This window comes from Pteropus vampyrus, unplaced genomic scaffold (genome assembly GCF_000151845.1).
Source record: "Pteropus vampyrus isolate Shadow unplaced genomic scaffold, Pvam_2.0 Scaffold162, whole genome shotgun sequence".
In the NCBI taxonomy this organism is placed as follows: Eukaryota; Metazoa; Chordata; class Mammalia; order Chiroptera; family Pteropodidae; genus Pteropus; species Pteropus vampyrus.
In genome coordinates this window covers 868,443-881,032 of record NW_011888943.1, presented here as the reverse complement: position 1 = coordinate 881,032, position 12,590 = coordinate 868,443, and the positions used below count along the sequence as shown (strand labels likewise).

The 12,590-nt window shown below is 50.3% G+C and overlaps 1 protein-coding gene across 1 annotated transcript in view; it reads left to right on the top strand.

Moving 5' to 3' along the window:
* Positions 1–11,563, top strand: part of CASS4 (Cas scaffolding protein family member 4) — a 29,714-nt gene extending 18,151 nt beyond the window's left edge. Inside the window, 6 exon segments of the mRNA XM_011370183.2 lie at positions 1,561–1,983; positions 4,993–5,094; positions 6,715–6,795; positions 7,684–8,994; positions 9,958–10,035; positions 10,734–11,563. Coding sequence (XP_011368485.2) covers positions 1,561–1,983; positions 4,993–5,094; positions 6,715–6,795; positions 7,684–8,994; positions 9,958–10,035; positions 10,734–11,144 — 2,406 coding nt within the window. The 3' untranslated portion in view covers positions 11,145–11,563.
* The last annotated feature ends 1,027 nt before the right edge of the window (positions 11,564–12,590 follow it).

The following is a 12,590-nucleotide window of genomic DNA, read 5'->3' as shown; positions in this document are numbered from 1 at the left end:
GCCTTTAAGGAAGTAGATATTTGTAGAGAACTTAATGAGGGGATGTTAAGGTGGGATTTCAGGGCTGGGTACAAACCTAGTAATAACCCGTAATCTTTCCGGGCTGTCTCTTGCTACTAAACAGAAATTATTTGCCTCTTTCACTGGAAAGAAAATTGTAAAGTACCACGTAGCTTTACTAAGTCTTGACCTCTAATCAATACTCTTGATAAGAGTCTAAAACTACATTCCATTGAAATACTTTACCTGTGCTGGATCCTCCAGGCTGAGCGCCCACGTTCACCTGGCACTGCTCACGACACGTTCAAGGGCCAGTAATTGAGTGTGCGGACTAGCTGGGCCTGGAGGCCCAAGTTCTGGACAGCTCGGTGGTCATTCTTACTGAAGGCCACCGAAGAGGGTGGGCAGGGGCTCAAGGAGAGCTTCCTGCGTACCCTGCTCTAGACAGAAACAGGACCCCTCAGCTTGATGCTCGGTGTCACTTCCCCGCCCAGAGACTTGAGTATGGCGCGCTACATTACTCACCCTTACGCACCCATCACTTCACCAAGTCGCCAGTGAACACCTACCGTGTGCTGGGACCTATATTTCCTAATTGTTCTGGAATAAGTACGCGTCGATGTAACACGGGGTGGGGAGTGATTCGGTCAGGGCACACAGAAACAAATTGCTGTCATTTAATTACAGCAGAAAGTTCCAACGAGAAGGGGGCTTGACCGGTTTTGCCGCTGCAACAAATGATTTGGGGGCGGGCGGGGGGGGAACCGTGTGGCTCACAGAAAAAGCATAGGTCTGAGAATGAGGGAGCCTGACTGGGTTTCGATCCTGGCTGTGCGACCAGAGACAAGTCGCTAAACCCCTGTGTCTTTGTTCCGTCGTTCATGCAGTAATGAACATTTATTGAGAATCTCCGATGCATCTGAATCCATGCTTGATGCTGGAGACAGAGCAGCGAGTAAGTGAGATATGGTCCCGGCAGTCATGGAACTGCCAGTCTGTTTCAGGAGAAAATTAACAAGAACTAGACAAGGAGCAATATAATAATTATGATGGTAACAGCCAACCTTTACTGAGCACTAAGTGCTGTTCAACAAGTTTTATATACTCATCAGCCCATTTAATTTTTACAGTAACTCCATGAGGTAAGATATTACTGTTATTCCCATTTTATAGACAAGGAAACAGGCCTCATTTGCTCACAGACACATAGCTAGGAAATCACAGAGCCAGGACTTTGCCCCCACTGTGCACTGCAGCCCGTTCTGTAGCTACCAGGGTCAGAGTCACCACGAATTAAATCAGGGCCATGAGAACATACTAAGGAGACTGGGCTCGGTCTCAGGGTGAAGGTAAGACTTCTCTGAGGCTGTGACATGTCACCCGAGACCCCCAAGGACAGGTAGGGATGAATCAGGCAGGGAGCAGGAGCAAGAGCTTCTGGCTGGAGAGGAGATAGAATGGCCGTGGAGAGCATGGCCTGCCGTTCCCAACTGGGTGGCATCGGTACTGCAGTCTCGGCATCGGCAATAACAGTGACTTCTTCCTCCCTCCCGCCCCCAGACACTCTTGGCAAGGGCACTTTACGACAACTGCCCTGACTGCTCCGACGAGCTGGCTTTCTGCAGGGGAGATATCCTCACCATCCTACAGCAGAACGTGCCACAAAGCGACGGCTGGTGGAAGTGTTTGCTCCATGGGAGGCAAGGCCTGGCTCCTGCCAACCGCCTCCAAGTCCTCACGGATGCCCCGGCAGACAGGCCCTGTCCCCCTCTCCTGAGAGCCCCGGAAGAAGCACTCCCCAGCTCCCAGGAGACCTACCAGGTGCCCACCCTGCTCAGCCCCCCGCCTCCAAGCCCCGTGTATGAGCAGATGAAGAGCTGGGTAGAAGGGCCCCCGCCACCCACAGCCCAAGTCTACGAACTCCCCGCCCCTCCTGCCAGTGCCAGGATCATCTGTGAAAAGACTCTAAGCTTCTCGAAACAGGTAAGCGTACCGCCAAGTGGAAGAGATAGGTCAAGCCGCATGTAACCCCAGGGGCTCACCGCACCCCCAAAATCACTGCTGTCCACTGGGCCAAACGTGCAAAATGGGAAACAGAGGGTCGGCGTGCTTGGGTGAGCTCACGCTTGGTACCCACTTTGGCTGTTGTTAACACTCTCAGCGACCCCCGTGACCCCCCGACTATCCAGGCATGCGCACTTTGTGGGAAACTGAGTGCTTCGTCCTGCGGTGCTTGAAAGCATTATGGATGTTCACGGTGGCCTTTCATCACCCTAGAAAGGAACACTAGGACTGCTGATGACCAAAGGGGGTGTTGAATTTCCCCGGGTTCAAAGGCAAGAAATTACCCATCGGATTTAAAATATATATTCTCTTCCATCCAGAAACTTTAATTCCAGAATTGGTACAGAAATGCACAGGAAGGCAAATGTATATCTGGATGGGGAGGCCATGGATATTATGGCATTATTCATTATAAGGAAAACTCGAAGATGCCTAAGTGTGTGTTAGTGGCAGATTGGTTACACATATCTTTGCAACAAACTCCTGTGCAATTGTGAAAAAAAGATGAGGTAGTTCATGCGGTGTCTATACAGGGGGATAAAGAGCCACTTAAAAACCAGGCAAACAAACAAAAACTAAAATCAAAAATTCTGTGTGTGTATGTGTACGTGCATGCATGTTGTAACAATACACACCCCGACAGTGGTTACCCTGAGGACGTGGCACCGGGTATGCAGAAGGCGAAAGAAAGCATTAAGTGGGGACTTTTACTTTATTCACACCTCTGTCCCCAGCACCTAGGACCGGGCCCGGATTGCGGTGGGTGCCCATGAATATTTGGTGAGCTAAGAGGTTAGGAAGTTGATGTGTGTGTTATGGCATAGAGTATGTATTACATCTGCGATTTTAGAAATAGCAGTTTTAAAAAACGGAGGAAAAGAAGCCCTCAAAATGCAGAATGCAAACATTTTTTAAAGAAGGAAAGAAGTTAAAAAAAAAAAAAGGAAAAATAGAACACCCTTTCCCTCCCAGCCCCGGCCCTCATGAGGTGTTAAGAATGCAGAACAGATTCGCGTGGTCGTTTCCTGCCATTGTCCACTTGGCTTTCAGCTCAGACGACACACGTCACCTGATCACAGCCCTGGGCAGAGCTCCTGGCTCCTAAAAGGAAAACAGGCGGTGTCCCTAATACCCAACACAGTGCTCAAGAAACATTTGCCGAATGAATGGGGTGACCAGCTACAACATAAGGCTTCATAACCCTGAACTTCAACTTCTAGACTGATGCCGGTGTGCAAGGAGAGAGTTTAATCTCAACAGAAAAGGCTTGGGCATTCGCTGTAAAGGTTGTCCTTGACATGAAGTGTGTCACCAGTTGGAGTCCTCGCTCATGTAGCCTGTGGCAGTCGGACAGAAACCACGGCCCCCGACAGGGAACTCACAAACCCGGGCTCCTTGCCATCGGGGTTCTTGAGGCAGCCCCAGTAAAACACCCCAGGGGGACTTTCCTGCCTTGCTTCCTGCTGAAGTTCCCCCCGTTGCCACCCTGTCTCCATTTGGCTCCCTCCGTCCCCTTTTTTTATTGCCTTCTCTGAGCTTGGGGGGTCCCTTAGAGCCATAGATGCCACCTATATCGTGAGAGGGGCGGATCCCATCATTTCGAAGGTCACCTCCAGTTGTGCCGTTCGACGATTCTAAATACTTTTACTGCTGCTTCTACTACAAGAGTGGAGGAACTGGAAGAAATGGAAGATGATAATCAGGAATCTTTCGATCCACGAAATGGGCAGGCATCTCCTTCTCTCTTGGGTGTTGGAGCCGTTAGCCCTGTGCCTGAGGCTGCCTGAGAAATACGCCCTGAGCAGAAGCGGTCGTGGGTAGAGCTAGTCCCCGAGCTTTGAGCAGTGTTCCCGCCGGCAGTTCACAGGCTTGGAACACGAGTGGGCCAGCCCATGTCACAGACGCCCTTCGTTCCCGGGTTGACTATGTCCAGGTTAATGTTGGCCAAAAGTTAAAAACCAAGAAGGTGGAGACATGGCACTTTGCGCCAGTTGTCCTAAGAGAGGAGTCCACGCGTCAGTAGCTGGAAGAGCCCTCTGTGGGCCTCTAGGTCAGAGCAATCCTTCATGTCGCAAATGAGGAAGCGGATGCCTGGGGACGTGGACAGGGCTATCCAGGGGCTCGCGGGCGATGAAGACCAGAGACTAAGGCTCCCTCGTCGTGTCTGCGTGTCCGCCTGCACCCCCAGACTGCCGACACCCAGAGGCAGAGCCCTTGCATGCCCTCGACATGTATTTCTCCGCCTCTGGCAACACTGTCTAGTCTTTGCATTGACCTTTCGTTGAAGATTAACCTACAAATCCTACGGATACAGCTCAGTCACTAGTACCCAGATCAAGAAACAGAACGAAACTGATGCCCCTCACGCCTCCTCCCAGTCACTTCCCCCCAGTCACCACTATTCTGTTTTACTTTTTCTTCCAACTTCCTCAATACAATGTGGAGGCCTGACTTCTTCCTGTTGTTGTTGAATCACCAAATAGAGAACATACTTTGCTTTTGGTTTAAATTCGGGAGGGAATCTTTAGTATTTCAAGTGGAAAGGGTCAGATTTCCTGATGAAATTGCTCTAGGACCCACGCGTTCCCAAACTGGAGTTTCCTTCTGATTCCTTAAACCTTTCGAAACCGCGTTTCTCAGATGTTCCTGAATTGATCGCCTCCCGTCTCGAACCCACGTTTTCCAAGAAACGCTGGGCATTTTTGAACTGGCTTCCTTTCACCTGAAACCCCATACCCAGGAAAGTCCCTTTGCTCCCTGTAGGTATTCTGTAGGCAGAGGTGGCTATCGAACTAAAATGGGCCTGGGATCGCAGGGGAGTAGCGGTCAATGGGCAGCCTCTGGGGAGGCTGCAGGGTGGGAGAGAGCTCGGTGTATTGGAACACATGGGTGACGTGTCCTTTCCTGCGGTCCTTTTTTCTCCCCCAGGCCCTCCTCACGGTTCCCAGACCTGCCCGGGCCTCCTCGCCAGCTCTGCCCGCCCAACTGTATGACGTGCCTACCCAGAGCCGGGGTCCCCCAGCCCTGCAGGTGAGCCTTGCCCTCGGCCCTGCTCCCCACGGGCCTCTCTGCCCAGAGCGTGAGATCCTCGGCGTCATGCAGACGTTACATTTCAGCTTCACCCACGGAAGGCTCTGGGCATCCGTCCGCTCCGGGTACCAAAGGGCGCGTCACCTCTCAGAAGCCAGCTCTGTGCCCAAGGAGTCCAGACTTGCTCAAGAGAATCTTATGACTATTTGAATGCTGGAGATTTTTTAAATTTTTACTTTTCTTTCATAATAGATATTTCACATCTATGTACACACACATACGTATGCATTTTTTTAAAAATAGTATTTTGAAAGATATACATCTCAGTCTTAACATGATCGTGGGTTATCTTAACGTTGATTATCCCTAGAGGATGAAATCTTTGGTCTTTTTAAAACTTATCTGTAAGTAGCGGGAACATCAAATTCGTAAGGCGTGCTTCATGTAACGGGGAAATCGTTCATTTCTTAGCCCAGCCACACTGCCCAGTGGCTGCTTTTACTCGGCGCCTTCAGAGCTTAGAGATCGTCAGGAGTCCTAACCGCGGGGCTGCCCGGCCCTACCGTACCCCAGACTCTGTGTGATGTCTGGGTGGGCCCAGCAAAAGGGATTTTAAAGCTCCAGGTGATTCGATGGTGCAGCCAGGGCTGAGACTGACATTCTGGTCTAAAGTAACCTTCAGGCTGGCTGTGACCTTCTGGTCACTCACGGGTAACAAGAAGTCGCATGAGCCTCAGGCCACTCATGTCCAGCCTCATCCTCCTGAGATTCTCTCCCCCATTCACACAGTTCGTGCTCCACCTCACCTGTGATCCACGTCCGGTCCCTGGGAAACGCACACACACGCATGCTCCCTTTGTCACCACGGCCTCCAGGAGCGCAGGGTGAGCTGGCACTCACCGCGGGCACCAAAGCTCTAAATGAAGATACCATCGCGTGACTGCCTCACTCACCTTCCCCTCACTCTGCTGATCCTGTTTTTATTTAAAGCGTGGATTTCACTCGTCATCATTTTTTTTCACATTAATTGTGATTTTTAAAAAGAGCGCATTAAAATATTATTTACCTCGATCACCGAGTTTTCTGGTGCCCCCTGAAGATATCGTGCCCAGGCCTAGTGCTACACTCTCCTCACCCTGGTCCCAGCCCTGGGTGTGTACACGTCGTTTGGCTGAGTGTCTAGTAGCTAATAGGCACTCAGTAAATATTTGCAGCCTGAATACATGAGTGATAAGCTCAGGAAAATTTCTACTGAGAAAGGCAAACGAGCAGGACCATGAAGCCCAATCTCATTTATTCTTCTTTAATTCCCTCTCAAGGCTCTGAGCTGCCATCTTTAACTCAGGCAGCCGTGGCTCATTCTGTCTACAGTTTGCCCACTTTCCGTTGAGAAGGCATCTTTTTAATGCACAAAGTCCACTATTGAAATGACCCCCACGGCGGCCCATAAGCTCCCGCCGGAGAGCATCATGACCAGAAGCCCCGAAATCTTCAGTGATTTGCTTTTCCGTTTGGAAAACAAAAAAAAAAAAACAAAAAACGCTGGCAAGGGAGAGTTTGTGATGGGTGGCCATCAGGAAGGAAACAGGCACATCGTCTTCCTTTGTGGTCTTTCTCCAGGAGCCAAAGAAGCAGCAGTTATACGACATACCCACCAGCGCCCAAAAGGCAGGATGCAGTCCCCGCGCCAGCCAACAAAGCGTAAGTATGATGCGGTCCCGAGATTCGATGCTGTGAAAACCTCAGCATCCTCCAGGACATTGAATAGCTTGGTCAGAGTGAGGGCGGCAGCTTCCTCGTGGCAGACCTCTTCTCTTCCGACCCCCGAAGTGCAGTGGCGATCAGGAACAGGGCAGGCTGTGTGGTTGGAGCACATCCTCTCACTTCTGATTCTATTACAGACTTAGCATGCGTATTCAGATAACTCCGGCAAAGGGCCCAGTGCGGTGCGTGGCACAGGGCGAGGCCTCGGACAAACGCTTCTGCTTGTTTTAGAGCTCAGAGACATGCTGTGTTACACTGGGTTTTTATTTGTATATGGGAGGAATGCCTTAATTTAAAATCCATGTAATCCGTGTTTAGATTTGGATTCTGTCACATGTATATGCTAAACATGCGTACGCCCAAGCTTATCGGGGAAGGCTTTGCAAAAGGGGTGCCATCTCATGAGGGCTGCATAGGGGTTTGTTAGATGCAAAGGAAAGGGTCGGGAGTGGGGGGAGCATTCAGAGCAGGAGGACCTGTTTGGGCGAAATCAGATGTCGCGGGATAGAGTGACCATTCTAAGTTTCGGGGAAGGTAAACAGCCTGGGTGGCTGGACCTACGGGGAGGGTGGCAGCAGGCGTGGTAGGGAGGCACGATGGAGGTGGAGAGAAAGAAGGCTCAGAGGGAGGGCGGGAGCAGACGGGAAGGCAGCGGCGATCCAAAGCCGCCGAGGAAGCTGGAGCAGGAAGGTGGCCGTCAGATTTTTCCGACGCGCAGTGCCCAGCACTTAGAAGGTCCTCGGCATCCTACACGTGTGCCACATGAGTCGCTCACACCACTTCTTGTTGCTGCTAAACTGGGTGACTTTGTGTGGCTCTTCACAGAGGCAGAGTGTTCCCGTGACATCAACAGTGGCCTTGAGGAAGGCCTGCTACAACACCTTACCAAACCCTCAGAAATCGGAATGGCTTTACGACACTCCGGTGCCTCCAGAAAAAGCCGATGGAAGAAATGCATCTCTAACCAGCTTTGTGGAAAAATCGGGACCCCATACTCTCCCCACGTGTATGTCCAGTTTCCACAGTCCTCCGAATACCAGAGCAAGGTCCCTCACTCCAGACCTGCATAAAAATGTGTCCATGCAGAAAAAACTCAGCGTTCCAGAAATTCCTCCTCATAGCTTTCTGGTACCCAGAGACACCTTCCCTTCGGACGAAAGTGTCGACTACGAGGTTCCTTCAAGTTTTCTGGTTCCGCGAGTGGAGCAGCAGAACACCAAGCCAAACATTTATGACGTCCCTAAAGCTGTACCGACCGTCCCTCAGGCTGTGAAGGAGCCGGAGAAAGCTGACGGGGCTCCGCAGAACCCCGTGGACCATAACAGCTCGTGGTTCCCCAGACAGGCCACGTGGCTCTCTCCGGAGCCGGACAGGTCGTCCGTCAACAGTTCTGACAGCAGGGCCAGCGTCGTGTCTTCATGCTCCTCCGCATCCACGGACTCTTCATCCAGCTGCTTCTCGGAGGAGTCAGCAAAGGAGCCCTCCTTGGACCTGGACTCGGCCAAAGGGACGGTAATGGCTCTCCAGCAAAAGGTGGCCAGCGCCGTCGCGGGCCTGATGCTCTTTGTAAGTAGGAAGTGGAGGTTCAGAGACAACCTGGAGGCCAACATCGACGCAATCCACAGGGCCACCGACCACATAGAAGAATCTTTGAGAGAATTCCTAGATTTTGCCCGTGGAGTCTGTGGCACCGCCTGTAACCTCACCAACAGTAACCTTCAGGCCAGAATCAGGGAGCAGCTACAGACAGTCTCCAACTCCTACCAGGTCCTGCTCGAAACCAAGGACAGCCTGGATAGCTGCAACTGGTCCCTGGAAGTCCTGGTGATGGACGAAGTCCAAAGCAGCCCGGATGACCTTGAGAGATTTGTCATGGTGGCGCGGATGGTTCCAGAAGACATCAAGAGGTTTGCCTCCATGCTCATTGCCAATGCAAGGCTCCTCTTCAAGCGGAATTGTGAAAAGGAAGAGACAGCGCATTTGACCCCAAATGCAGGATTCAAGCTTGCAAAATGCATCCAGCTTCCCCAAAGGGAAGTGGAATTCCCCCAAAGGAGTGCCCCTTCTATTAAACAGAGGCAAAGCGAACTCTCCCCTGAACTCTTAAAGGAAAATTGGACCAACGCCTGTGAACAGGTGAGTTCAGAGTCCCCAGAAGTACAATATAAAGGGGCTTCAGCGTTTATCCGGAGTGGTCGCCCATAAGTTAGATGCTGAAAATCTCTCAGTAGTCACATAGGCTTTGGGAGACACTGGTTCCATTTTTCCAAAAATAAAATTCATGAAAGTAAAATTCTAGATGCAATATTATTTATTAAGAAGCACGGTAAATAGTATTAAGGCACGTAAGCCGTCTTCTGGAAATTTGGGGCTTTTCAGTTTACCTCTGATAACTAAGATTACAAAGAATTTTAAAAGCCTTTTAAAATCCATCCTCTGAGCAAATATCTTAATCTCACCATCAAGTTTTCTCGCATTTTTTGAAAGTTATAAATTGAGTCATCGTCAGTGTGTTTCTTAGAAACGGAAGAGGAAGTATAAACACGCTTCCAAACACGCTTCCACATCATGCACGGTCTTAGCAGCCTCCACACTGCAGTTACTCTTAAAAACACTTTGCTGCATGACTTCAGATGCTCTAGAAAAAGAACCTTTAGTTCAAGCAAGTCTTAAGCACAGTTCAAGCACAGCAGGCCACCTGGGGGCTGTGTCAGGCGATCATTTGGCACTTTCAACCCCAGTCTTAGTATTCTGCTGAAATGCCCAGTGTGCTGTAAGGGCTATAACACATTCTAGAGAAGCTAGAAATGTAAATGTTTTTAATTTCCCAATTAAACTACACACGTGTGTGTGTGTGTGTGTATATAGTTATAAACATATACATGACTTTTTAAAAAAACTGTGTGTCATCGTACTAAGCCATGTTGGTAGATGAAATTCAACCCTCGGGCAGCCCAAGTGTTCTTTGTTGGGAAAAGACATCAGTAGCCAGAACAAAAATATGAAGAGGAAATGCTCACGCGTTAAAGTGGCCTTAAACAGCTGTATGATAGCGTGAAAGCACTCCAGTGGGTAATTCAAAAGGATTGTATTTTTCAGAAGTTGCCTAACCTAGAAGAGAAAGAAAAACCCTTCTTGAAACAAAGGTTGGATGAAAACGAAGCCTTAGAAGCACAGGTGAGCAATACCGTCCACGCTCCACACGCTTTATCCCTGGAGATGTTTCGTGCTCTGAGTAATTCCACAGTAGAGCCGTGGCCCACGTGGGAGGAGAATTGGGCTTTGCGATAGTGTTTCCTTTTGGTTGCAAAAGAACCCTAGAGATGAACGACCCAGTGAGCCCCGGGGCCTGGCACGTGACCCTTTACCCGTTTGTGAAGCCATGTGGGGTGCTCTGCAAAGCAGTCGTGACATGGCTGTAAAGAACTCGGGCTCACGTTCCCTTTGACATGGTCCCCGAATGCTTCTGGTTACGACGCAAAGACCCTGGTGTCCTGAGCACCTCCTGCGGCCCCCCGTCCCGTCTCCCTCAGGGAGGTTTGTGTCTGGGCTCACACCGACGCCCCCTCACTGTCTCGCATAGTAATTAATACACGGCCGTGTCCTCAGTGGCCACGGGGTTCAGCTGCAGGGAGAACTGGCTCTGGGACATGTCTCTGGAGACAGAGATGGGGCTCTTGAGGGAAGGGTTATGTGCTGTGCCGCCACCATAAGTGATGCACCCCGTCCACTCCAGCCCCTTCCCGGGGGGCTGGTGGGTCCAGCTCCAGCGGTATTTAGTGGTGATAGAGTGACCAGAGACAGTGCAAACTGAGATGGGCACAGCCTGCTGATGGAACCTATCTCTTATCTGTTGTTTTTTTCTCCTTCTCCAGGACCCCAGCTCTCCTCCCCGCCGGCCTTTGAGTCAGCAGGACCCCGAGAAGAAAATCCACCTCTCAGAACACTGCCGGCTCTATTTCGGGGCTCTCTTCAAAGCCATCGGTGTCTTTCACAGCAGCCTCCGCCACGGCCAGCCCCCCGAGGTCTTCATCACGCACAGCAAGCTGATCATCATGGTGGGACAGAAGCTGGTGGACACGCTGTGCAAGGAGACGCAGGACAGGGACCTGCGCAACGAGATCCTCTGCAGCAGCAACCACCTCTGCAGCCTGCTCAAGAACCTAGCCCTGGCCACCAAGCACGCCGTGCTCAAGTACCCGAGCCCCACAGCCCTGGGGCACCTCCAGGCCGAGGCCGAGAAGCTGGAGCAGCACACGCGGCAGTTCAGAGGGACGCTGGAGTGAGCTTCCCTCCCGTGCAACTCTGTCCCACGGGACAAGGCAGCCTGGGGGTATGCGATGGGCGGAAGTAATCATGGCGCCCAAAGCAGGTGTTCTCAGTGTCTGGGCAACCCCAGCGCATTGGCTTACCCCACGAGAGCCAGGGAAGAGAGGCGGCCGTTAAGTAAGGACCGTGTATAAAGTGACGTGTGGAAACCGGTTTGTAGATTGTTTAAATGTGTGCCTGTTTTAAATTCATTCATTCAGTATTTATTTATTGGGCACCTACTATATGTCAGATTCTAGGTGTTGGACAAATAGCAGTAAATTAAACAGAAGCCTTGCCTTAAGGGAGTTTAGGTTCTAGTGGGGAGACACAATAAAGTGGTGGAGAAATATGCATAAAATATATCAGGTGCTAAGGAGAAAATAAAGTAGGAGAGAAGAATGAGACTTATTTTCGAATGATTAATTTCTTTTGCATCGTTAGGTAATATAATCAGCATTACATTTTGGACTGAATTAATTCTGTAAGATTGGTATGAATCATGTATCTGTGTCTTACACCAAATATATACATATGTACATATATATATATATATGCTATTTTGTCCAAGTTCAAGATGCATATTTGAACTTGGATAAGATAAAATAGCATATATTTGCAACCTAACATTTTGTTAGGTTTCCTTTTAACTTATTTTGTACATTATAGAGTCTGTGTTGATAAATTCAATATGCTCCATCAGCAAAGTTTTGTACCTCGACGGTCTCAAATCTGTTGTCATTTATAATATTATGTAAATATAAACATGAGTTGAAACATCCTTCGCGGCAGTCCTTCCTCTGGAAAGTCTTTGATCTGTGTTTCCTGGGTTCCAATGTTGCTTCTGCTATTCAAATGCTTCTCCCCAGAGTGTTTAGGGAGGTGCAGTAGAGGCCACAGTCTCGTGCGGAAGGCTAACGGGAAAATCAAAGCCATCGCCTATCGCGGTACAGCCAGGAAGTGTCGCGTGAACAGGACGCCCTTCCCCGGGCACAGATCTAAAAGTGGCTCGGAGTGCCCCTCCTCTTCCTCAGACCACCCCCTCTTCTCCTAGCAGCTGGGCCTTTTGCTCATGTTGCTATGGTTACATCATCCCTACTTCACCTCAAGTGAAGGCGCACGTTCCCGTATGTATCCCAGCCGTGGAACACCTTGCCTGGAAAGAGCATCTGCAACCTGGAAGTCACCTGAAATGGTACCAGGTCCAGTTCTCATCCGCTGCTCTGCACTTAGTAGGCGCTTTAAAATTGTTGGCGGCTGGAAGGCTGGTTGCTTTCACCATTAGTTCCCAGGTTCCTAGAGAAGGAGTCCAGTCGGCGAGGCTTGGTTTCCTGGACCGCAACGGAGAGCCCCAACTTCTCTGAACAGCTGTGACGTGCATCGGCTAGAATCCCTTCTGTTACACATGATCGAAAAAACACATC